This window comes from Tenrec ecaudatus, chromosome 14 (assembly GCF_050624435.1).
Source record: "Tenrec ecaudatus isolate mTenEca1 chromosome 14, mTenEca1.hap1, whole genome shotgun sequence".
Classification (NCBI taxonomy): Eukaryota; Metazoa; Chordata; class Mammalia; order Afrosoricida; family Tenrecidae; genus Tenrec; species Tenrec ecaudatus.
Window position 1 is genome coordinate 35217222 of NC_134543.1, and position 27435 is coordinate 35244656.

The following is a 27435-nucleotide window of genomic DNA, read 5'->3' on the forward strand; positions in this document are numbered from 1 at the left end:
TTATTTATGAAGACAACAGTTTTACGCGTACAGTGAGCCTTGTGCGTAAATGTTTTTATTCGCAATGTTAGAGCAACCATTACCAAGTGGGCACAACTGTCATCTTGTGCAGTCTCGTCATAAAACATTTTTAAAGCTTGTTACAATCTTGTAAAATAGGAATATTTATCTGATACTTTTAAAAAAGTTAATCACCACGAGCAAGATGGTGTCACACACAAAGTGGTAACCTAACAATTTAAAATATGAAACACCGCCATTTTGAGCCTCTAAACATGTTCACCAGCATCGCATGGTTTTGGATCTTGGCACCTCAGGCTGTGGAGGCGACAAATGACCCAGGGGCGGACAGACAGGTTAAAGAGGTTCAATACGGCAAATCCGATGGAGCGCTCTCACGCCGCTCCACGAAGCGCCTCTGTAAAAAGGGGGATTTCTCTCAACGAACAGGAGGGTGGAGGCAAGCAGACAGCAACAAGCAAGTAAGGGACGGAAAGGCCAGCAAACGGTCCAAGTTCTGTCGGAAAATGGGGTCTCCCTGCCGTACCTTGTCTCTGGGCCAGAAGGAAGCTTTGGTCCTGGGCAAGAGCAGGGAGCATTTTCAAGTGTGCAAAACACACAGAAAGGACCCAGATGAAATGGGTCCCAACAAGGTGCCTGGTAGGAGAACCACCAGCCACAGAACATTGTGCAGCTACACTGGGAACAAGAACCTGACCCCTTGCTCACTTCTCTCACCTCGAGAAGAAACCCCTGTGGCCTCCCCACCCTGATGGGCTTGCTCACTGACACTCGACAGCCTCCGTCAGAGATCCACAACTTCCCAGACGGGGAGGGAATATATGAAGTGACTTGGCAAGTCACTTCGGGGGAAATCTTTCCTTTGCCGTCCGCTCTGGGCTAGCACACAGAAAGGCCAGCACCTGCCTTGGCCACAAAAGTAAGAGGGAGGGGAGAGAAAATGGTCCCTGCCCAGCGGTAACTGCAAACTTACGGTCACCCTCACAAGCAAGCCTGAGCCCACCCAGAGGCAGCCTGCGGTTACCATGGGCCCTCTACGCGGTGCCACAAAGCGGCTTTCGCAATGAGCGGCACACTAAGATGGAAGAGGCGGCTTGTCAGCCTCGGGTCCAGCTTCCCGGCTGTCCTGCCCTGGGAGGGCAGTGGCTATCAAGACAGCTTGATGGGCAGGTCCTCGCCGTATTTCCGGAGCAGCTTCTGGTGGTTGTGGTCCACTGACCACTGCTGCGGCAGGTGCTTGGGCTGCATGGTGTCCAGGAAGTGCTGCCGCCACCGGCTCTCCAGCTGCATGAGGGCGCGTAGCCCCCCCTGGGAGTGGCACTGCACCACCTTCAGCCCGTGGGGGACGTAGTTCTCATTGGAAATTCTGGCGAGACAAAATGCACAAAGGGCGTGAGGGCAACAGAGGGTGAGCTCCGAAAGACCCACACCCAAACCACTAAGCTCACTGCTATCGGGCCAACGTTGGCTCACCGTGACCCGACAGGACAGGAGAGCTACGCCTGTGTTTCCAACTGCTGAACTTGGAATCACTATGCCACGCAGACCCCTAACAAGCTTTTCAAAACTTCTCCTTTCCCTGTCATGTAGAACAGTAGCCAGGGCACACGCTACACCGTGCAGCAGAAAGCACTTGGGGTTACTGAACTCTACTGGGGGGCCCTAGTGCCTGACTTACAGTAGGTGAGCCACAGGGTTGTTTGGAATGGGAAGCTTAGTTACCAGCTTACCTTTTGTGCTTAAGTTAACCATTCAGACTCATGTCGCTGTTACTGTGTTTGAGTTGGCTCACAGTGACCTTAAGCACACCACTGCCCTGTCCTGCACCACGCCCACCCTCACCGTCTTTGCTGGCGAAAGCCACTGTCGCAGGCACTGTGTCCAGCCATCTCATTGAGGGGCTTAATCTTTTTCAGTGTCCCTCGACTCCACCAGCATGATGGCCTCTCCAGGCCTGATCCCTTCTCGTTACATACTGGGGTTGTGCTTCTTTCACAAGAAAAGTGCTCATTCTTCTGGCAGTCCACAGTACAGTCAGGAGTATTTGCCAACGCCAGAACGCACAGGCATCAATACCGATTCTTCGGTCTTTCTTGCACACAAAGCAACGGAACGTTCCATGGCTTGGGTCAGTTGTCCCTCAGTCCTCAGGCCACAGCTTTACTTCTGAATACTCCTTTGGCAAAAAGACATCTGATTTTCTGACTGCTGCTTCCATGGGTATTGATTATGAAGCCATGGTAAAATCCTCAACAACATCCCTCTTTTCTTAGTTTAATCATAATGTTTATTGGTCCAATTTTAAGTATTTTAACTTTATGTTGAGGTCCCAGCCATATACATGTTGGCACAGACCCTCGTCAGTAAGTGCTTCCAGCCTTCTTCACCATCAGCAAGCAAGGTGGTGTCACCTGCAAATCACACATTCACGAGTCTCTCCAATCTTGACGCCTCATTCTCCTTCATCTATATCCAGCTTCTTGAGCTATTTGTTTAGCACACAGATTGAACAAGTATTGTGAAAGGACGCAACCCTGATGCACACTGGGTTCGCCTGGGTAGACTAGAGAAACAAGGAGGTTTCCTTTTGGTCTTGTAACTGTGTGCATTCTGCCCATTTGCTCTCGGGGCTTCCTTACACACACAGACACTCACATGCGCATAAGAAAGAGCTTTATTAAATGTGGTGAAGAAAGCTGATGGTGCCTGGCTATCAAAAGAGATAGTGTCTGGGGTCTTAAAGGCTTGAAAGTGAACAAGCGGCCATCTAGCTCAGAAGCAACAAAGCCCACATGGAAGAAGCACACCAGCCTGTGTGATCACGAGGTGCCAAAGGGATCAGGGATAAGGCATCATAAAAAAAAATGCCATAGTGAATGAAGGGGGAAGTGTAGAGTGGAGACCCAAAGCCCATTTGTTGGCCACTGGAGATCCCCTTGCAGAGGGGTCTAGAGGAGGAGATGACTCAGTCAGGGTGCGATGCAGCACCGATGAAGAATAAAGCTTTCCCCCAGTTCCTAAATGCTTCCTCCCCTCCAACTACCATGATCCGAATTCTACCTTGCAAGTCTGGATAGAGCAGAGGTTGTACACTGGTGCAGATAGGAGCTGGAGGCACAGGGAATCCAGGGCAGATGATACCTTCAGGACCAGGGGTGTGAGGGGCGATATTGGGAGAGTAGAGGGTGAGTGGGTTGGAAAGGGGGAACTGATTACAAGGATCTACATGTGACCTCCTCCCTGGGGGACGGACAACAGAGAAGGGGGTGAAGGGAGACGCCAGATAGGGCAAAATATGACAAAATAATAATCTATAAATTATCAAGGGCTCATGAGGGAGTGGGGACTGGGGAGGGAGGGGGAAAAAAAAGAGGACCTGATGCAAAGGGCTTAAGTGGAGAGCAAATGCTTTGAAAATGATTAGGGCAAAGAATGTACTGATGTGTATCATATAATTAATGTATGTATATGTATGGATTATGATAAGAGTTGTATTAGCCCCTAATAAAATGTTTAAAAATAAAGAGCTTTATCTACAAGAGCAATTCAATATTGAGAAAAACCTCAGCCCAGTCCAGATCAAGTCCATACGTCCAATATTAGCCCACATGTCCGACACCTATCTATAAAGTCCTCTTCAGACTCACAGAACACATGCAGTGATGCCAAATGCAGGAAAATCACAGGCCAGTGGGTATAAAGTCTTGTGGATCCAGGGGCAGTGGAAGAATCTCAGTGCTGGCAGGGGTCTCTATGTGGCTCCTTCAGCTCCAAGGCTCTAGCCTAGCTCCATGTGTCTTGTCAGCAAGCATGTCTCGCAGGGAGTGAGCGTGTGTCCCACCTCCAGTAAGCTATTTACCTCCTTAGTGCCTTCAAATGTGGTTATCAATCTGCAACCGGATTGACAGGCTAACCTCCACCTCTTCTTAAGTCTCAAATTGACAACAGATTATGTAATTACCACACATACCTTTCTTGATTTTAAACCACAGCACCCCCCTGGTTCTGTTCAACAACTGCTTCCCGCACAGGTTCTGCGTGAACACAAGTTTTCTGGAATTCCCATTCTTGACAATGTCATTCATGTGTGTTATAATAACAAACACCATTGCATGGTCAATAGAGCACAGGAAACCATCTTTCTGGCATTCTGTTTCCAGTCAAGATCCATGTGATATCCCTCACCTCACATTCCTGAATTTCTGGCAGTTCCTTGTCTTCTACAATTGTTTTTGAATAATCTTTAGCAAAACTTTACTTGTGTGTGGCAATTATAATATTGTTCTATAATTTCCACATTCTGTTGGGTTACCTTTCTTGAAATGGGTACAAATATGGGAATAAATCTCTTCCTGTTGGCTGGCCAGGAAGTTGTCTTCCAAATTTCTTGGCAGAGATGAGAGTGCACTGGTAGTGGGGCAGCCGTTTGTTGAAATCTCTCCTGGGGTATTCTGTCAGCTCCTAATGTATTTCTCCAATGTCAAGTACAGCCTAGGCTTCCTTCTTCAATACCATTGGTTCTCGACGGTTCAATGTTGACCGATCCTTTCTGGCCTTGCAACTGCGTGCATTCTTCCCATTTTCCCTCGAGGCTTCCTGTGTTCTTCAGTACTGCACTGGAGAAGTGGACTTCTTCCCTGCGCCCGGTCAGCTTGAGAGCGCCAAGTGTGGCCTTTCTCCTTGGTTTCCCAACGCTGCGTCTGTGCCCACTTCATCATGATAGTTTGCTCTACGCAAGCCACCCTGGGAAATCTGCCCAGCTCCTTTAGCTATCATTTCTTCCAACTGCTCTAGCTGCTTGATGTTCAAGAGCAAGTTTCACTGTCTCTTCTGACATTCATTTAGGTCTCTTCTTCCTTTCTTGTCCTTTTCATAACCTTTTGCTTCCTTCTTATATGGTTTTCTTGAAAGTCAGCCCATAATTTATTCTGGAGAGGGTCTCTAAATTCAAGTGGGATATATTCAAAACCATACTTTGACCCTGATGGACTTGTTTTAATTTTCTTCCGCTTCAACTTGAACTTGCGTATGAGCATTTGGTGGTCAGCCCCTGGCCCTTTCTGACTAACGATATTCTGAACCACACTCAGTATTTATATGAGGCTGCTAAATGACCCCACATGTTCCCACTTCTCCAATAGCATGTTCTAATAGCAGGATATGAACGCCAACATGGCACACTGCTTTAGCACCTTCTTTCTTGCAAGGAGGAGGCCACACCACCTCTGTGCGAAGTGCGTCAGCACAGTGGAACTTGGCTGGGGTTGCTCAGCTGTGCCGCTGGTGCTGCTTAAGAGGAAGATGATGCAGAGGTCGCAAATCTGCTCTGATCGCATGCGAACTGTGCCTTCCACCTTCGGAGAGTCCAGGCTCCTTTCTCAAGGAAGCAGTCTGTCTTTGGACTCTGCTCCTCACTGACAGCTATGCGCATGCCCAAACCTCCTTCCCAAAGCCCCACTAGGCTAGCAGTGTCGCCTCTGCGCACCTCACACGTATTCTTATCAGCTCACTAGCACTTGCCTGTCTTTTCCCAAAAAAGCTGTTTTCCGTCCTAGACATGCAAGTCTAGCATCCATCTGTCTACACCAGCCAGAGGAATGTGTCGTTGAAAGAGTCTAGGGCTGATGTGGAAAGGTTGGCTGTCAACAGCCATTGTGCTTTGCCTAACATCCACTCAGTGGGTGAGCGCACTGGAGTGCCCGTGAGATCAGAAGCCTGAATTGCCTGGTCTTAGAAGCTACAGACCTGTGGTTGGAGACACAAAACTTCTGTCTACGACTTCAGGAACTATCTAGGGATTCAAGAGCTCTGAGGTTATCTGCTGACTGCTGTTTCCATCTGTGTGCTGACTTCTAGCCTGAACTCAGCACAGAACGTCTACAGTACAACTCCGTCGCATGTGCACTCGCATGCTAATCGAGTCAATAAATGACTGGACCTAAGTGCATGACCTTAAAAGGTCAAAGGCTGACAACCGATGAAAAGTCATGTCTCCTATGGAAAACAAACATGGTTGTGAACGCCGGCCCTCCCTTCCTGACACGCATTTTCCCTACGTAGTCCCTGTGTGTACCTGTGGATCAGTCCCCATCTCCTTTCCCTGGCCAGATGTGAGAGACCCCGTACCTGGTCTCCAGGCTGGCCGCCCTTTGGAGCATCTCGTCCGTGACCGTGTCTGTGTCATAGAACTCTCGGAGCGCTTGCAGCAGCTCCTCTTTGCGGTGCTCAGGCAGGCTCTCGGCGTTGAGCAGGGCCCTGGCCCCGGAGCGCACCTGGCGCCGCTCAGGATCTTCCAGCAGGCGCAAGCCCTCCTCCGAGCCGATGGGGGCCTGGAACTCCTTGGCCAGCTGCTGCTTCAAGTGGTTGTCCTGGAAGTTGGAGATGGCATGGCAGGAAGTGCAGAGCAGCAACACGTCGTGGGAGTTGTGGTCCTTCATCTCAATAGGGAAGTGCTTCCTGTACTCGTGTGGGATCACGTTCTTTCTGGAAGAAGCCCAGCGTCCCGAAGGTGGAGCTCGTGAGCATAAGTCAGATGACAGAAAACACACAGCAGAACAAGGAAGGGGGAGCCGGGGGTCTAGTCTAGGCCTACAGAGGGCAGAGAAGCGCAGGGCGCCCAACCTACCAGAGATTACGGAAAGGCAGTGTCACCTCCTACACTCTGCCCACCTGCTGCTGGGCCTCACAAGGTCAACAAAGCCCAGAGAGGGCAGAGGCCGATAACCTCTGAGAAGTTGACTGTGCCCCGGAGGAGAGAGTCATACAAATGAAGAGAGGCCAACGGTCTTGGACATCTAGAACCACGCTCTCCACGCCGACGGTGGGTAACCTCTCTGCCTCAAGTTCTGGACCTTCACCAGAGGGATCCCCTCCTCGGATCCCCGCCCGGGCTCACCGCCGCCTGGCCTTGTTCTTGACAGAGAATCGCGCCCTCAGGGAAACGTCCGCAGCGACAACTAGTTGCCTCACTTTACAGAAAGAGGAAGGAGGGAAAGCAATCCCTGCAGAGAAAGGTCCAGTCTCTGGTACCCAGGCCCAGTGGGCAGCCTCACCTTCCAGGGTGGGGGCCCTGACACCACAGACCGGGCACTCTGTGGGTGTTATCAAGGCCCACAAAGCACACCGAGCCACTCGAGAGAGGAGGGTAAGAACAGCGAGCGGACAGAGCTCCGGAGGGAACTGGTGAGTGACAAGGGCCTGAAACTAAGAATGCTAGTGCATTCCAGAAACTCAGAGGTGGGCTCAGGAGGAGCAGTGGCAAGCCTGGCCCAGCAGGTACAGTGTCCAAGCAATCAGGAAGACAGAGATGCCAACCAGGGACAAGCCTCCCAGTCAAACGGCGCAAACTCAGCCAGGCCCCCGAGAGCCCTGATCGTGGCTACACGACGCTTTCCCTCGGAGGCAGGGGGTGCGGGCAGCCCAGCACCCCACTCACCGGATGTAGGAGTCTCTCTTGCCACACACCACACACAGGTTCTCTTTAACCATCAGGTAATAGTCTCCTGAGGACTCAGGTCTTCCTGCGGGTTCGAACTGCAGCTTGACCACGAAAGGCTCTTCACTGACGAGCTCTTGGAGAAAAGCAGCAGCGGTTCAGTGTCGGGGTGTCCCCCTCCCCGGGTAGGTGCTGGGGCTCTGCTCTAGGCTCACGATCGCCATTTCCCAGTCTGGAAGGACCCAGCCTCCTGGGCCTCGAGGACTCTTTGCCTTCCTCGGTTACCCCCAGCCCCCCGCATGCCAGTACCCACATGCCCATAATGACTGGTGAAATGCGAGGGCGGAGTCTCAAACCTCCGATGCCTTTGTCCAGGTACCACTGGGCTTTCCTTCGGTCACAAGTGCAGAGGGGCTGTCCGTCAGGAGCGTGGAGGAAGCAGTTGTCATAGAGGGGCGATTTTCTACAGGGGACAAAGACACACACTTCAAACTGAAAAACATTAGTTAAGGCAGCGGTTCTCGACCTGCGGGTCGAGACCCCTTTGGGGGTCAAACGACCCTTTCACAGGGGTCACCCGATTCATAACAGTAGCAAAATTACAGTGATGAAGTAGCAACGAAAATAATTTTATGGTTGGGGGCCACCACCACAGGAGGAACTACATCAAAGGGTCACGGCATTAGGGAGGCTGAGAACCACCGAGTTAAGGTCTCATTGGGCTGCCCACACTTTCGTCTGAGTAACCCACCCACACAACTCTCCACGCTGAGCCAGATGTGCCAATTACGGGAGAAATCACGGCCGTGCCACCTTCGCACACTGAGCGAGGGCACAAACGAAAGCCAATCAGATTGTTTATGCCTCTGACTTTTGGTATTTGCGGATTGGGATGTGAGAAATGAGCAGAGTGGTATTTATGTACTTCTGCTGAGGAAGCAAACAGGGAGAGCCCTACAGGTAACCAATGAATTAAGCAAAGTAAATGAAAACGACCAAGTTGAAACTAGGGAGGGCCACGTGAATTTATTTTTGGCTCAGATGCAATACTTGTTTGGATTTCATCATCCAATTCTTAAAGACTCTGTGCTATCGAAACTTCAAAGTCCTGATGAGCTACCTTTCTGTCACACAAGTATAAGGCAGGCAGGTGGGCAATTTCTCACTGGCCTGGGGATAACGGCTTGCCACTGGATCCCACTCTGCATGGTCAATCGCAAATGGGCAAGGAACCAGATGACCCGTCGCTCCTGAAAAGCCTGAGGCACCTCGTGCTGTTCCTTCGGGATATCAGGCACAAGCACGGCAACCATTACCTCCTCGCTCACAGTTGGAGAAGTTACAGCTCTAAGATCACATCAGGCCAGGGGCAAAAGCTAGGATAAGGTTCTCTCTCCCACGAGCAACTGTCCCCGGAGGAAGAGTGAGCACAAGAGAAAAAGACAGAAACCAAGGGAAGAACCAGCTACAAATGGACGGAGGACAGGACAAGGCAACTGAAGGTGCCAAAGGCAACATCACGCCTTTGGACAGACTGCCTCCTTGCTCGGTTGGGGGCTCAGCTCAGTTACCTGGCAGAATAACCCACTCCCAGGGGCTTTCTTTTATGTTTTCTGGGGTCTCTCCCTTGGTGGCTGCCTGGTATCATTGCATCCACCTTAGACTTCTTGCTTCTTGACTTCTGATGAATTTCTGCCGCTTCCCCATTCACTTCTTCTCCCAATCTGCCAATCCCTTTGCTTCTGAATGGGATGTCTACTACATCCTGGCATTGCTCCAAGACTTTTCTCCAGCCGATGCGGCCACTGTGTTCTTCTGGCGCTGAGGTCCTGGGGAAGGGGTATCCGAGAAGATGGACAAAGAGCGCTACTGCGATCTGGGCATCCCTGGCAGCATAGGTGACCTGAGGGAGGGAGAAGCCGGCCATCAGTGGAGCCCGGGGGGGGGGCACATCAAGACGGGGAGCCTTTGAGGACCCTAATTCACAAAACGCAGTAGCCAAGGCACCATGCACCGACATTTTTTTAGATTATGAAAAATGTTAAATTATTCAAAAGTAAATACTCAACAGACTCTAAAATAGTTTCTGTATGTAGTTAGGTAAAATAGCTAAAAGATGTCATAATCTCAAAGCTCAAAAACCCTAATGGATCTGTGGAGGTTACATAATCTCCTGTAAACTTGTGAAGGGGTGGAGTCTAGCCTGTCAATCAGGTGGCAGCTCCTCCTGGCTATGAACCACGAGCCTAAGTGACACGAGGGAAAACAAACGAGCCCATCCAAGTCCAATCCCTCACACTGCACACGACCCCATTAAGAAAGCACAGAGATAACCCAACGTGGGGAACAGTCGGAGGTCGTCAGGAATAAGAAAAGGAGCCTGCATCTAGAATATATATTTAAATTACAATAAAAGCACAAGGAACCCCCTCTGTAAAAGGCCTAAAGATGTGAATGTCCATTAGGACTGGAAGGAGACTCCTCGGCAGGCGTCGGGGTGCAGAGGGCACACTCTGCTGAAACTAAAGAGAACCTGAAGTCCTTACTGACAGAGATCACACACGACAGCCTCCACTCTGCACTGAGCCTCAACGTACAGACGGGATCGCCAAAGTGCATCAATAAGCAGCCTCACGATAAATGGAGACAAGAATGAAGCTGTCAAGGATTTCATTTTACTTGGATCCAGCAGTCGAGAAATTGAATGACTGATTCCACCAGGACAATCTGCTGCAAAAGACCTCTTTAAAGTGCTAGTGGGTAAGAAAGCCCAAGAAGAACTGATGTCTTTGAATTATAGCTTTGGCAAAGACTGTGAAATATTCCGTGGACTGCCAAAATAAAGAACAATTCTGTCTTTGAAATATAGGCAAAATGCTCCTTAGCCGTGAGGATAGATGAGACTGCACTGGACAAGTTAGCAGGAAGAATCCGTCCCAGGAGAAGGAGATAAAGAGAGTCGGAGGGAAAAAACACCCTCCGCTGAGCGCCTGGTTCAGGGGCTGCAAGAGTGGGCTGAGACAGGGCGGCGGGTCTAAGGCTGGCCCGGGACCCGGCTGTCTGTCGTTCGGGTCTACAGAGGAGTTGAAACCAACTCCACAGCACTTACTCACAACCGGCAGTACTGTGTACCTTATACTAGTATAGATTTTAAATCGTGTTTCTGTACTGATGATAAAAAGTACATCCTCTATACCAGTATTCGCTGTAGCATTATTCACAACAGCCAGGAGGTAGAAACAAACCAAGAAGGTATCCTTGGACAGATGAATGGATGGACAAAAGGTGGTTTCTACAGACATTGGAATGTTATTCAGCCATAAAAAAAAGTGAAGTCTGAGATGGATGAATAAACTTTGAAGACAATTCTACCAAGTGAAATAAACCAGAAACAAAAAGACAAATATTAAAAGATCCCGTAGATAAGGGTAAGTCAAAGAGTACTAGTACAAAATCATAGGAACCTTTATTAACAAAAATATCACAATGTGAATGAAGCCACTGTCAACACATTCGCCTGGAGCCCTGGACACTTGTGAAGGCAGTGCTTCTAGCTGGGTAACCCTTCCATGAAATTTGCTGAGCGCTTCAATTTACGTCACATCAAAATGGGAGCTTTGGCATCTTTGAGGGACGCAGATCAGGCTCCTGTTCGATACTCACTGAGCTTTAGGGACCAAAAGAAGCCCAGGGACAAATCCAGAGCTGTCAAGGTGATACGGGAACCTTGAACGACGAGCGGGTGTATGATCGTGATGGAAAAATTCCTCGGCACAACTTTTCCTGGTCTTCTTCTCCCTACTGCAGCTTTTACTTTTCTCAAAACTTCTTCATAATCGTCCTTTGAGAAGGGTCAAAGTATCCTTTGAGAAAATCTACCAAGATTACCCCTCTTGGGTCCCGCAAACGAGCTGCATCACCTCTGAGCTAGCTGACCCTTCTGCCTGGGCTTTACCTGGATCAGCAGATTCCCTCAAAAGCCATTTTGAAGAAACCCTAAGGCGACTACGTAGATTACTGAGCGCGCTTGTCTGCAGCCACCCACTGAGTGCAGGGAACGCTTCGGATCTGGAATAAACTCATGCGAGTGTGAGCTGGAACCCTAGCAGCAAGGCTTTCGGATTACCCTCACATATGAAATATCCACAACAGACAACCACCGAGAGGCAGAAGGTAGCTCAGTGGTTCCCAGAGACCTCGGGGAGGGCCAGTTCTGGCTCCAGCGGCAGAGATTTGTCTGCATGATGAAGTGGTCTGGGCAGTGAGTAGTGGCCATGGCTGTACGGCACTGTGAGTGAGATTAATGCCACTGATTTGTCCACTGCAAATGGTTAAGACGGCTGTGCTGATGTTGTGCGCCTTTTACCACGGTAATACATACATGCATTCAAAACAGTAACAAGAAAACCAGAATAGCCCTCTACTGCTATATCGTGGCATATCCTGAACGGATACAATGAATGCAACTCCGCATCCAAAGCCGACAGAAGAAGACACGTCCCTGCCGACAGAGTGCCAGTTAACGAATGCAAGGCCAGCAGGCTCTCCAGGAAGAAGACTCGCTGGCTACACCACCAGCCTCGTGCGCTTGATGTAGCACATTTGCTGAGTGAGAGAAAGTGCTAGGAGCTGAATGCGGGCTGGTGGGTTTCTTTAACCTCATAACCTGTGAGATTATCAATGTCTCCGTTTCACAGATTAAAAGACAAGCAAACAACAGAGTCACTGGTTCAAAGGCAGCTCGACAGATCAGAACTTCATGTTTAGCTTATTTCCACTGTTTTCCCCTACGGCGCTCCTCAGCGATTTAACCTGAGGTTATCTCTCATTCTAAAATAGGAGCTAACATTTCACAGCCATTCTCGTCCCGTGCTACAAGTGAAAGCCACACTAGAAGAGGAGTCCACAGGCAAACTCCGTCACTTTTTGTTTCTAAACATCTAGAAATGAACACACTTTGTAGATGATAAAATCGACATTTTCTGAAACGCTTGTCAGGTTAGTGTTCAAAGGTGCACGCGCATGAGTATGTGTATCTATGTAAGCACGTAATTCAAACACACACACGGACACTGACTCCATTATCTACGTGACACCACATTATTACTGACCAATTCTCTTGGATATCACCAGACAATGAACACAGTTTAAAAGCACGTCAGCCCAATACTTTCATATCATCTCTGGAGATTAGAATTCTAAAATGATTATACTTCACAACAAATGACTCTTCCACTTTTCAGCTACTCTGATAAGAAGTACCTGGTCTTCAGGGAGTGAGGAGGGAGGGGGAAACGAGCAGCTGATATTAAGGGTTCAAGTGGAAGGCAAATGTTTTGAGAATGATGATGGCAACAAATGTACAAATGCTCTTGGCACAATGGATGGATAGATGGTGATAAGAATTGTACGAGCCCCCAATAAAATGATTTTAAAAAAAAGAAACAATACACACACACACACACACACACACAAATGCCCACACAAAGTTAAGTGAAAAGAATTGCTATAAAATCAGGGAAATCTTTATTCAATAAAAATATCAAAATGCAAAAAAAGAAGTACCTGGTCTTCAGTCAGATTCTCAGCATCCCAGTCGCTGCAACGAAGGCGGAGGGACTTGTCCAGGGGAAAGTTCAAGATGGTCTCGGCGAGCGACTTCAGGCTAAGCCCATTACACAGCAGATTGTTCCTACAAGAAATGAGAAAACTCGGTGTCAAAAATGGATAATGGACACAAGTGGGAAATCAGGAAAAAAGACATAAAAATGGGTAAGAGACATATGAAAAGTGATTCCATCCAATTAGAAATCAAAGAAAATTAAAATGACACAAAAGTTTCATCTATCAGATTGCAAATTTTGTTTAAAATAACCACATCTGGTATTAGTGAGCATGAAGGCTTAAGCATGCTCAACTCAAATACATATACTGTAAATTTTTTATACTCCTCACATAAAATATTTAACAAGAAATGGTCATCAAAATTTGTTATAAATGAAGACCTGCACACCCAGCCAATTGCTGCTCTCAACAACTGTGGACCCAATGCACTGAGGGCATGTCATTTTCTAAGAGAAACAGAGTTTTACCTTAAATATACGGGTCTTAAAATGAAATTTTCAAGATACATCATACAGGACGTAACTAACTCGGGCAGTTTAGAAACTATATAGCTACAGAGATACCCTGTTCATTTTCCATGAAAAGATCAGCTTGGGATAACTTCTCAGGAGCTGAAGCTCTTCCTCTTATTATCAATATGTATCTCAGAAACCTCTAGGCTCCCAAATAACCTCAGATGTTTCAGTAATGATTGCCAGCGATCACCATATCTTTTGACAATGTTTGCCCCTGGCTACAGATGTCCCAGCATGCACACACCATACCTCTGCCTCAGGGCTGGGTACCGGAGGTCCAGGCACCCCTTAACAACAAGGCCGTAATCCTGGAGGAGCTTGCCGGCATCTTCTGAACATCCCACTCCAACTTTTAAAATGGTACCGTCTGCCAAGAGATCCAGTAGTGTTCTCGGCAGTGTTCTTCCGCCACAGACCAGCCTGGGCAAGCGAACCAAGATGCAGAGGCCGCTGGGAGAGGCCATCTGCAGGAGTGACAGAGGCCTGACTCTGCCCTCCACGTTCACCTGCAACAGAGGAAGACGACCTGTTCGCAGCTGGCACAGCACCAAGGGTCTGGGCGGCAGAGCCCTAGCTCCCCAAGGAGAGCACATGCCCAGGCTCGAGGCAAAGACGACCAAATCGGAGCTGCCGGGGGGTTTGAACTGCTGATCTTGCAGCTTAGCAGCCCAACACCTAACTCGTAGCTTCCCCAAGGTAAAAAAACAAAAACTACAAGAAGCCTGACTGCTGGTTCCTGTTGCAGAACAATTCGTTTAGACGTGATCAAATCAGTCTTTTATGAGTGGGTAATTCTCCCTGTAATGCCAGTGACCCTCGGAGAAAGCTACACGTGTCTACCAATACACAGCAGTTTAATCTGACACAAAATCAACAGCAAATTCCTGTGGGTGGATCGGCCTCCGCAGCCTCCGTCTTCAATCAATAACATAGATAAACAGATACATAGCTGAGTTGGCACTTTAGTCATGGGAGTTCTGGATTGTGCGTAAGATCCAGTGTATTATAATCAGTGTGCCCCCCCCCCCCCCGGAATCCAAGTGCTTCAAATTCCAGAAGGTACCCAGTCAATTTCTACGGAGTGCAGACTCAGAGAAGCGATGCTTCTAGCAGAGGCCACAGAGCTCCGAGAAACAAGCATCTCAAGCTTGTGTGGCTCACACTCACCCTTTTTCTTTCTAACCTCTTTTCCCTTGAAGTCACGTACTACTCACGCAGGCTTACCCAGCTGGTCATTACTGGAAACAGAAAACATTTCCATTTCATTAACACTACGCCACCCAGGGGTGTCTCATTTTTGTATTAGTCAATCCATATAAAGATTGTTTGGGATATACATAATAGATATGTATATTTAGTTATAAATTATATATATTAGTACCATACTATTTTATTGTGTAGACTGTCAAATATACACAGAAGTACAAATGGTACGTGAATAATGCCTTTAAAGACGATAGACTAATTGCTCACATTTTTTCCCTGTACTTCAGTGACTCATTTAGAGAGCATTGGTTTTGAGATCCTCCTTGAGGGCCAATACATAAGGCATCTTCATTTAGCGTGAGAAGTGTAATATAGTGTGAGAAGGCATGTGTGGGTCAATGACATCGTCAAAGGACCCTGTGGCGAACGCCGAGAATAAAGAGAGGACAGCACCCACCCTTGTCTGAATCCCTGTGCAGCAGACCTACACAGGGTTTTCGCGGCCGTGACTTTCACAGGAGCAGAGCCCCTCATTCCTTCCACTAGTGGGCTTGAACTGCTTGATTTTAATCTCGAAGGTGGGGAGGACGAGTGATAATACAGGTTTGGGAATTCATATCAAAGTTCTGTTAGGAACACATCAAGTGTGGTAGTGAATGGAGATGTCAAAAAGGCAGGTGCTCTAATTTTGAGAGTTATCTATATCCCAATGATAATATAAAGCCATGAAATTAGATTATAGCACTTAGGAAAGAAAAGTAGATTACAGAACATAAATTAGCATCCTCTGGATCCATTGGCTGGTCCACAGACATGTTTATATTACTATTATTTTTGTCTCCACATATTTAGTAACTTATGCCAGACTTTCAAGTTGGTAGAGTTCACTTAAAAAAATCTATATTCTAAGTCTCTCTAAAGAAATGGACACCAATCTGGTAACACTTGGCTTGACCTGTATGGCAGTGTCTTCATGTATATGTGGCATGAACGCTCCAATTCATCATGTCTTTTCAGTATGAGGCCAACAATCACTTGTCATTATACTGTTTTTAAGATACACTTAAACATTTATTGAGCTCCATATCTTTATCAAAATAGGAAAACAGGAGTTAAAGGCCTTGTGTTTAAAGAATCATGGAAAGGAATATATTTTTCAGTGAAATTTAAGAATATTCCTACGTACTCAAAAATACAAATAAGGAGGCTACATCATCTGCCTAGGCCTTGAAGATATCTAAGTTTACTCCCTGGGGTGGGTACAGAGGTGATTACGTCTGAGAGACACTTCAATATTTAGGTATCAAGTAGACGAAGATTCAAAAAGGGAGAAAGAGAAAGCGCACGAAGACTTTAAAGCCAAGATATGACTATTTTGAGTAAGAAGCGTGTAGATGCTTTCGATGCCAAAATAATATAAGCCCAAATAAGTATCTACTGGACTCAGAACCAAGAAAGCTATGCCCTGGATTTGGTTCTGGAGTGTCATGCAGAGCCAACGTGTTGCTGGTGTTGGCGCCATGGTGCTGGTTCTGGCTCACAGCGACTGTGTGTACAACAAAGGGATACACTGCCTGGCGCCTCCCTAGCCTCACAACTATGTCTGAGCTCCTAACAAATGAAACCACGTACCAATCCATCTCATGGAGGGCTTTTCTCTTTTGGGCTGACCCTGTACTTCACCAAGAAGGAGATCCTTTTAGAGGGACTGGTTTCCTCTCACAACATGGTCCAAGTGCAGGAGATGAAGTCTCTCATCCTGCTTCCAAGGAACCTTCCAGCTGTACTTGTCCCGAGAGAGGTGTAATTGTTCCTCCGACCGTTCCTAGTACTTGCACCATTCTTTGCTAACCTAACTGTACGTCAACGCTGGGCTGAAGGTGGCTCAACAGTTGGCTGGATGCATCTTTACAAGTGCCCCTGAGGACAGGGACCGCTAGCACCCTATTACAGATAAACTGGGGCAACATAAACTAAGGGATGGAAGTGGAACTCACCCAGGTCTGCCTGACTCCAGAATCCAGGATCTTAAGCATTCCACTATCCTCAGGGCGGCAGCAACTTCCTTCCCTAAAATTGACTTGTAAGCAAGTCAAGAATAAGCTAATTTTATTTTCATCTTATTCTCTGCTTGACCATCCAAGGCCCCTCATTGAAAAAGCAAAAATGTGTATTTGTGCTTTTTGACTTACCCACTCACAGTCGATTCCAAGCACTGGAAAGTCTTCTAACTCCCTCCTAAGCCGGGGCTCAATCTGATCCCACTCGGCCTCCTGAGACACAGTCACTACTTTTGCGTGGAGGATCCTGTCCTCCCAGGAGTCTCGGGGGGCACCAGAGTACAGCCGCGTCTCTTCTGGAGGGGGCAGCTCTCCAGTGCCTGCTCCCTGCTGCTGGGTCACAGGGCGCCTTTTACTCCGCCGTCGTTGAATACCGCTCCACAAGACAAGCCCTCCCACAGCCACGCCCAGGAGAGCCGTCACCGTCCAGGCCACCGAGTGCTGGCGAAGCATCTTTGACTTTCGGCTGCTCAGGAAAGCACATCACCAGCCCCGCGCTCTGCAACACAAATGGCGGAAATATATTCATGTATTTGTGTCACATAACCTACAGGTGAACAAGCTGTCCTCTCCGCTTACCATCCACGCACCCAGGGACTTTTGAGAAAGCAAAAAGGTTCTATTTGAATGTTCTCGCTTTTACACGCTCGGCACTCCATCTCTCGCTCCACCCTCACCCGGGCAAACGCTTTCATCTCCCGCCAGTCTCCGCAAACACGTAGTCGCTTAAACACCAAGCTCACTGTCGCGGAGGGCAGGGCAGAACTGCCCCGAGGGCTTCCAAGGCGGCCAATCTTTTTTTTTTTTTTTTTACTGTAAATCTTTACGGAAGTAGAAAGCCTCATCTTTCTCTTGTGGAGCAGCTGGTGGTTTGAACCACTGACCTTCTGGTTACCAGCCCAGTGTGTAACCCACCAGGGCTGCATCTTGGTCATCTAAAAGCAGGTTAACTGAAACAGAACGAGCTAGAAGGCCACGCCCGTTTGCTGGTTTACTCGGCAGTGAACTTGGTTAATCCCTCACCTTCAAAGTGTTCGCACTGTAACCCTTCAAGCCCTCACTGCTGAATGGCGGTTTTTGTTTCCCAATAACAAATAAAAACACTGACTCGTCACGTCAGCAAGCTGGGTGGGAGGTTTTTCTACTTTCTGGCGGTGTGGGCAGTAGAGGTTGGGGAAGGAAATAGGTTTTCCTGCCTCTCCAAACATCTTCAGAGTTCTCCCCAGAAACCGACAGATATTTGGAGGTGGCAGGGAAAAAACCCCAACGCAGCCCCGGCCATCAAGCCAATGCCCAGTCATGGCAACCCTGCCCGACAGGGTGGCACTGCCCCAGTGGGTTACCGGAGCAGAGAGCCCATCTTCCTCCCCACCCGCCAGTGGATTCAAACTGCTGGCCCGTGGCTGGCAGCCCGCAGTGAGGAGGCCACGCTGCGGCTGGGGCTCTTGTGGGGAAGCAGGGATCACAGAAGGAAGAGAGGGAGATCCTAGCGAGATACCTAGAAAATGGTAGCAAACGGAAGTGTCCCGAGGGCCATGCGGGTTCAGGAAGCAAGGGCGCCAGCCAGCTGTAAGAAAGCAGACAGACAGCCCCTGTTACATATGGAAGTAGCCTCGTTTCTCCACAAAACAGAACTCTATCCTGCTCTGACTCCATGTGGCGGTCGCTAGCTGTGTCTTCCTCCCCTGATGACAGAGCAGCGGGTAGCCGGGCTATTCTGATACTAGGAGGAAACTCTGATGGCAGTAGCGGCAGTGGGACAATGAAAGCAACGTGGGCTGGGCCTCGGTGACAGGGAGGAACTGGCACGGCAGCCACTGCAGCGCCAGCTGGTGGACCCCAGGGTGGGAGGAAGGCCCCATGGAGTCAGAGAGTGTCATCAGTCTGAGAAGTTCAATTAAATATTTGAATTTTAGAGGAAATATCACTTTGAAAATAGCACCAGATTGACAGGTGTTTTCTTTTAAACTTGGGCCAGTCACACAAAACGATTCTTGTCCTCTAGCCTACAATCTACACTGTCCTCAGACTGAGGTGACGTCACCTGCCAGGCCGACAGCTACCATGTCCCACGAATGTGTCGTACTATTTCTTGTCGGTAAAATTGTGCAAATTCGAAAAATAATTTCATATTGACAACAACCCAGGTTATAATCGTGCCTGTAGAGATATTCAGCCCATTTTTGGGGGGGGGGGGTTTTGGGGGGGAGGTGGTATCACGACAATGATTATTGAGTAAAACATAAGCAACACCCAAATCAAGCGAGTTGCCACTGAGTTGATGCGCCGTACGGCAGCCCTGTCTGTGTGCGGAGGACGAGCTCTGGGCAGTGGACTGCCTGGCCTTCTTCTAGGGGCTTCTCGGCGGGTTTGAGTGGCTGGCCTTTTAGTTAGTAGTCAGCTGTTTGTACCACCGAGCTACTCCAGGGGTAATGTAAATGATAACATGCCATCCGCGATGCACTTTTTAAACTATTCATTCACTCCAGAAAATCTGCTAGGCACTTCACATGTACTTTCTCTAGGATTTGTATCAAAGCAGCAGCCACGGCCTAAGGAGACAACATTTCTCTTGCCTAGAGAACTTCCTGGTTCAAATCCTCTGAAAAAAATTAGGACCTTTTCCCTACCCTAAACAATGCAAAGGCTGGGGAAAATATTGAAAAGATAAAATTTGATACACCGTTAAGCTTAAAGAGAAAGTATCAGGTGACAGGAATGGAGGCCAGCACTCACAGTGGGTGGGATATGAAGCTGCACAGAGACCAGGACTTGTGTGGGCCCTCCCACCCAGGGCCACAGGTCTAGGATACAACTAGGACCCATGAAGGTGCTGCTCTGTCCACAAAGGGTCCCCCACTGTGGCCCAGGCTCATGCAATAAGCAAGCCACCTGTCACCCGAGAGGGCAGATCACAAGACTGAACTCCAGGCAGGTAAGCCAATATCCTTTGCCAACTCGTCCACGGTAGTCTGACGCCCAGCAGTCTTTCAGTTAACAGTCCAATGCTTAACCCATTGTAACACCAGGACTCCTTTTTGGGCAGGTAAAGGGTCCAAATTCACCTTATTCTTATGAGAAGAATCGGTGAGCCAAGCAATTAACATGACTGCATATGTGAATGCGAACTGTTGCTCTTTCAGTTAACCCATTGTATCACCAGGACTCCTTTTGGGGCAGGTAAAGGGTCCAAATTCACCTTATTCTTAAGAGAAGAATCTGTGAGCCAAACAATTAACATGACTGTCTATCACACACAAGAGTTCTGTCAAGATGCTCCTAAAAGAGGCCTCACAAACACACTAAAACCAACCGGACACAACCTAACATCATCCAATATCGTTCACAGAGCCGTCAAGCAGAAATACCCAGACCTGAGTAGCCCAAGCACACAGGAACCGAGAGCGATTGTAGAGGAAGACTGTTCAGAGAGGAAGGAAAATAAGACGAGAAGAAGGAGTAGGAATAACAAACCAAAAACTAGACATTCTAGATTAAAATTTTTTTTTTATTTTTAAAAAAGCTTTAAACGCAATCCTCGATAGGTTAAACAGTAGACTGGGCATACCGAGAGTGACTATATTGAAGCTAAATCTGAGGCAGTCACCAGAATGCAGTGCAAACACGGAGGTGAACTACAATAGAAGAGAGACCTGGACAATGGATGAGAAAACTCCAAAAGATGCATAATGAAGATGAGGACTGATTTGGTATAACTCAGTGAACCTCCAGCTGGATAAATTAAAAATAAATATAGCTACAAAAAGACCTTTCCAAGAAGATTCATAGCAACTTTATTTATAAAAGCCAAAAATCACCCAAGCGGTACACCCAAACGATATTAAAGTCCTCAGCAACAGAAATCAATAGCTTTCTAAAAAGCACAAATAAAAAAAGGAGAGCTGACACCAAGGGCTCAAGTAGAAAATGTTTCGGAAATGATGATGGCAGCATATGTACAAATGTGCTTGATACAACTATGTATGGAATGTTGTAAGAGCCCCAAATTAAGTAATTTTTTTTTAGGTACAAATAAAACCAAACCAGTTACTATGGAGCTGCTTCTGACTCATGGCCACCACACGCTTCAGAGCCGACCTGCACTGCGCAGCATTTTCACGGCTGTGCTCCGTCGGAAGTAGATCACCAGGCCTTTCCACAGGCACCGCTGAGTGTATGTAAACCACCTGGTTTTCAGTGAGTAGCTGAGCACTTGGACATCTGTCACCCAGAAATGGCATACAATGGAATACTACTTGGCAAAAGAAATTAATGACTTTCTATTAAGCCATTATTTAAAAACAAATCCCCATTTTCCATCGCACCATCTGACACGTAGGTAACCATTAATTTTCTTTCTGTCTCTGTATCTGTTCTAGTTATTTTATAGAAGCAGAATAACGCATTACATGATCTTCTGTGAGTGGCTTCTTTCACTGAGAGAATGCTTTCAAGGCGCCTCCATGTTACAGTATCAGTACTTCATTCTTATTCATGGGAAAATGTGTACATTACGTTTGCACATCCATTCATTGGGTGGTGTACATTTGGGCCCTTTTCTCTATTATAAAACCATGTCGCTAGGAACGTTTGTGTAGACACACCCTTTTCTTTCTCGTTATATACCTAGGAGTGGACTTGCTCGGTTACAGCTGCGTGGATCCTAACAGACAGGTTGATAGGCTGAATCCACTCAGAGACACCACTTCATAAAGGGTAAGCCCTACGGAGTGTAGCTCTACTCTGAAACAACCACCTGGGCCGCCGTGAGTGACATGCCCTCAGTGACAGCCACAAAACTCTGATGGACTTAAACAGAAAATTCTGGTTCAATAAAGATGCCATAGGTTAAAAGGCAAGCCAAATTGAAGATGAAAAAGCAATACATTGGGATACTTAACGTCAATGGAAATGGTAGAAGACTAAGAACCAGAAAATATATAAAAGACCGTCGTGGATGGTGTAAGCGGTTTGCATTCTACTTCTAAAGGTTGGCAGTTCAAATCCACCCAGTAACACCACACAGGACAAGGCCGGGCAGTGTTGCTTCCGTCAAGGTTTGAGCCAAAAAAGCCGTGAAACCGTCTCAGGAGCAACAGGCTTGGCGTTGTTGGTTTCCACACATCAATTAAAAAAAGACAACCCAATATAAGCGGCAATCCTAAGGAACACAGAAGGGAAACCATCATGAGAAGTTGTTCGATCTCGGCTGTGGTCAGGGATGTTCAGTCTAAAATAGCAATGCGAACATCCTTTTCCATTGATCAGCTTGGCAAAAAAATCAGATGTTTCAAAGAGTAGGTTAATGGACATGACTGCACATTGTTAGCAGGTCACCTGACAGGCACTCACTGTCACAATCTGCCCCCAGTGAGAGCTCCTGAAGAAATGCTGACATTCACCTGCTCTGTGCTAACACAGAAAGTTTCAAGATCCAGTTTTAAGTATATAATGACAAATCCCTGAACAAATAAAATCTAATATATTTGCAGGTCTGTCTAAATAAGATAGGTCGGATGAACAATATGGAGGAGAAAACAATAGGACCGACAGTTCTGGGGGGACATGGGAGGAGAGGTGGGGGGAAAGGAAGTGGTGTTAACAAACCCAGGGACAAGGGAACAACAAGTGATCCAAAATTGGTGGTGAGGAGGGTGTAGGAGTCCTGGTAGGATTTGCTCAAGGGTAATGTAACCGAGAAGAATTATTGAAACCCAAATGAAGGCTGAGCATGATAGTGGGACAAGAGGAAAGTAAACGGAAATAGAGGAAAGAACTAGGAGTCAAAGGGCATTTATAGGGGTCTAAATAAAGACATGTACATATGTAGATATATTTATATATGAGGATGGAGAAAAAGATCTATCTGCATATATTTGTAGGTTAAGTATTAAGGTAGCAGATATGGACATTGGGACTCCATTCAAGTACTCCCTCAATGCAAGAACACTTTGTTCTTTTAAACTGGCATTCCATGATGCTCACCTTCCCGACACTGAAGATAAAGTGGGTATATAAGCAAGTGTGGTGAAGAAAGCTGATGGTGCCTAGCAATCTAAAGATATAATGTCTAGGGTCTTAAAGACCTGAAGATAAACAAGTGGCCATCTAGCTCAGAAGCAACAAAGTCCACATGGAAAAAGCACACCAGCCTATGTGATCACCAGGTGTTGAAGGGATCAGGTATCAAAGAACAAAAAATCAAATCATTGTGAATGAGAGGAGAGTACAGATTGGGGACCCCAGACCCATCTATAGGCAACTGGACATCCCCTTACAGAAGGATGATGGGGTCAGCGTGCAGTGTAGCAACAACAGAACATACAACTTTCCTCTCTAATTCTTAAATGCTCTCCCCACCCCCCCAACCCCCCAGCGGCTGCCTACCCAGAGTATCATGATCCCAATTCTACCTTACAAATCTGGTTAGACCAGAGGATGTACACTGGTACAGATAGGAACTGGAAGCACAGGGCAGATGATCCCTTCAGGGCCAGTGGTGTGAGTGGTGATACTGGGAGGGTGGAGGGAAGGTGGGATATAAAGAGAGAACCAATTATAAGGATCTACATATAACCTCCTCTCTGGGGGACTGACGACAGAAAAGTGGGTGAAGGGAGACATCGGACAGTGTAAGATATAAAATAACAATTTATATATTATCAAGGGTTCACGAGGGAGTGAGGAAAATGAGGAGCTGATACAAAGGACTTAAGTGGAGAGCAAATATTTTGAGAATGATGAGGGCAACTAATGTAAAAATGTACTTGACACAATTGATATATGTATGGATTGTGATGAGTTGTATGAGTCCCCAATAAAATGATTTTTAAAAATAAAGAGGAAAAGTTGGGAGATAGAAAAAGTAAAATATCTGTCTTGCTTCAAGTTGTACATGATTTTTTTCCCAACAAGATGATATGCCTCCCACCAGGCCGTGAGGATGATGTTCCTGATTAGAGCAGCCAGTCCACAGAGAGAACAACATGGCTGGCCCCACTATGAGACATGATGCCCCTCAGTGACTAAGGGCGATACAGGGGACATCACCGGAGACACAGTGTGGGAATTGCACCTGACCTGATCCCACCACACCGAGGCAAAGCACTGGGGGAGTGCAGCGGAACAGCAAGGGAATGGAGTGGCAAGGTCCCCAGGGAATGCTGAAAGTGGACTTTGAGGCCAGGGCGTGGTACCCCAACAGACTGAATTGGAAAACAATCCTAAGGGCCAACAAATGATCCTTCAACTAACTACAAACTTTTCTTTCCTGATGTGTTTTGTTTTGTTCTTTGTCAGTAGTTTGTTGTTGTTTTGTTGTCTGGTTGTATACTGTTGCTTTGTTTTCCTCTGTCTTGTTTTCGTGCATGTTATTGTCTCCACAGGTCTGTCTAAATAAGACAGGCTGGATGAACTATCTGGAGGAAAAACAACCGGACCCACAGTTCCGGGGGCACTTGAGATAGGGGAAATGGGGGGGGTGGTAAGGAAGTGGTGTTAACAAACACAGGGACAAGGGAACAACATGGGACCCAAATTGGTGGTGAGGGGGCAGTGGCAGGCCTGGTAGAGAATGATCAAGGGTAAGGTTATGTAAAGAAGAGGTATAGCTGTAACCCAGTTGGGGACGGAGCATGGTAGTAGGGCAGGAGGAAAGTCAAGGGAGATGGAGGAAAGAGCTAGGAATCAAAGGGCACTTATAGAGGTCTAGACAAAGACATGTACATGCAAATATATATGTGAGGATGGGGAAATAGATCTCTGTGTCTATATTTATACGTTTAGTATTAAGGTCGCAGAAGGACCTTGGGACTCTACTCAAGCACTCCCTCAATGCATGAATACTTTCTTTTATTAAATTGGCACTCTACGATGCTCACCCTCCCAACTGCTGAAGCCAAAGCGGGTGAACAAGTAAATGTGGTGAAGAAAGCTGATGGTGCCCGGCTATCAAAAGAGATAGTGACTGGGGTCTTAAAGGCTTGAAGATAACCAAGTGGCCATCTAGCTCAGAAGCAACAAAGCCCACATGGAAGAACACACCAACCTGTGTGATCACGTGGTCCCAAAGGGATCAGTTATCAGGCATCAAAGAACAAAAAAATCTTATCATTGGCTGCACACCTCCATGACACGATCGCCGAAGACAAACGGGTGCATAAACAAATGTGGCGAAGAAAGTTGATGGTGCCCGGCTATCAAAAGAGATAGTGTCTGGGGTCTTAAAGGCTTGAAGGTGAACAAGCGGCCATCTGGCTCAGAAGCAATAAAGCCCACATGGAAGAAGCACACCAGCCTGTGTGATCACGAGGTGTCAAAGGAATCAGGTATAAGGCATCATAAAAAAAAAAATCTTACCATAGTGAATGAAGGGGAAGTAAGGAGTGGAGACCCAAAGCCCATTCATCGGCCACTGGAGATCCCCTTGCAGAGTGGTTTATGGGGAGAAGATGAGTCAGTCAGGGTGCGATGTAGCACTGATGAAGAACACAGCTTCCCCCCAGATCCAGGATGCTTTCTCCCCCTCAACTACCATGATCCGAATTCTACCTTGCAAGTCTGGATAGAGCAGAGGTTGTACAGTGGTGCATAGGGGAGCTGGAGGCACCGGAAATCCAGGGTGGATGACACCTTCAAAACCAGGGGGTGAGGGCGATACTGGGAGAGTACAGGGTGAGTGGTTTGGAAAGGGGAAACTGATTACAAGGATCTACATGTGACCTCCTCCCTGGGGGACGGACAACAGAAAAGGGGGTGAAGCGAGATGCCGGACAGGACAAGATATGACAAAATAATAATTTATAAATTATCAAGGGCTCATGAGGGAGGGGGGAACGGGAGGGAGGGGAAAAAAGAGGACTTGATGCAAAGGGCTTAAGTGGAGAGCAAATGCTTTGAAAATGATTAGGGCAAAGAATGTACGAATGTCCTTTATACAATTAATGTATGAATATGTATTGATTGTGAAAAGCGTTGTATGAGCCCCTAATAAAATGTAAAAAAAGATGATATGCCTGGGCTGTAACAACATCATTATATATTTTTAAGCAAGTTCACCTTGGCCAGAACGAATCCTTCCTCCCCCATACTCGACTCCTTTCTCCAACGCTTTCAGCTTGGATTGAGTAACAAACTTTTAGCACAATTCCTTCTGGCTTTATATTGTGACGACTGAAGAAAAAATCAGCCCGGTACAGCTTTGGGTTTCCAAGCACTGGGAAAAGCAGGAGCTAGTTTGGGTTCGGAGGTGGAAGGAAAGCTTATAAGGACGTGAGTTTGTTTGCCTTTGAAAAGAGCAGGAGTGCCTTTTGCAGTCACGATCAGGGTCTCGTTTTGCGTCTGTCCCGCGGCTCCTTCGAGCAAGGCCGGGGGCGGGGGCGGGCGCGGTCTGGGCGAGTGAGGGGCGGTCGTCAAAGGTGCGGGGGGCTGTCCTCAGGACGCCTCGGGAGCGGACTCGAGAGAGGACTCGTCCCCCAGCACTCTCGGAGCACCCGGGCGCTCTCACAGGGTTCTCGGCGGTACCTCCTTTCAGCAGATTGGGTCACCATGCCGGGGTGGGTGGCTGTTAGGCTGGTGGGTGTCCAAATCGGCAAACGGCCGAGCGCAGAGGTGGCCTGGGACGGCGTTCGGAGCCGCGACGGGGGAGTCCTCGTGACGCACCCAGACGCTGGGCGCCCACCCACGGGTGCGGGAGGCACGGACCACGCGCCCAGTCCCGAGAAGGCAGGGTCGACGCAGTCGGGGCGTCGGGGTCCCGGCCACCAGCGCCCCGCGTGCGATGAGACCCTGGTCTCCCCGTCCCCGTCGATCCGCTCTGGAACTATCACTCGGGCCCCCCGCCCCTCCCCGCGCGATCGCGCAGAAACCCCCTCGGACCCCAGGGCCTCACTTACCTGCGACCCCTCACCCGGCACAAACACCTGCGACACCTCACACCGTAGAGATGGAACCCCCGCGGCCGCCGGCTCGCGCCCACCCGGATCCACTAGAACGGTAACCACTTCCGGTCCCGTGACGGTCCCAGGGAACGTAATCCCAGACGAGCGTGCTCCTGGGCGACGCCATGTTGTACGGAAACTGCAGGCGCAGCGTTGCCCCTCCAGTTCTTCTCCATTGAACAAAGGATCCGTTGAAGCTGCAAAGACTTCAGGTCTCGTCGACAACGTGGTTTTGTGTTTGCCGCTGGGGCAGCATATTTGTTTAAACTTATGGAACCCCCACGAGTGCAATGTGGAACGTCGGATTTGGATTGTGAATTCGTCCTGGGGTAGTGTTTCTCTACCGCATTTGTTTTCTTAAATGTTCTTGATGAAGGTAAATAAAAAGAGAAACACCGTGGTTAAATCAAGCCTTTTCCATAGCAGTTATATTATCCTAGAGCTTTCCAAATAATTGGCCAGCTTTATATAACAATAACCACACTGATGTCCATTTGTATGGGAAATCATTCAAGCAGTCTTTTTGTGTGTGTGCGTGCTGTGGAAGCTAATGTGTGTGCCTTTCTGTTGCTTTGTCAGGGAACTGTGGAACCCACAGGGGAAAGAGAGGAGCCTAAGTAGACGATGTGGACCAC

The 27435-nt window shown here is 47.9% G+C and overlaps 1 protein-coding gene across 2 annotated transcripts; it reads right to left on the reverse strand.

Moving 5' to 3' along the window:
* Positions 1 to 26867, reverse strand: EXD2 (exonuclease 3'-5' domain containing 2). Of its 2 annotated transcripts, XM_075531080.1 has the most exons (10): positions 26756 to 26867; positions 18361 to 18429; positions 16995 to 17361; positions 13846 to 14102; positions 13022 to 13148; positions 9028 to 9359; positions 7813 to 7919; positions 7457 to 7592; positions 6148 to 6504; positions 1 to 1387 (listed from the first exon to the last, which is right to left on the reverse strand). In XM_075531080.1, exons 3-10 carry the CDS (start codon positions 17313 to 17315, stop codon positions 1171 to 1173), a joined length of 1854 nt encoding a protein of 617 aa, XP_075387195.1. In that variant the 5' UTR covers positions 17316 to 17361; positions 18361 to 18429; positions 26756 to 26867; the 3' UTR covers positions 1 to 1170. The 2 variants fall into 2 exon arrangements, with proteins under 2 accessions (XP_075387195.1, XP_075387196.1); XM_075531081.1 differs by lacking the exon at positions 18361 to 18429 and having other exon boundaries at positions 26756 to 26850.
* Between the last annotated feature and the right edge of the window lie 568 nt (positions 26868 to 27435).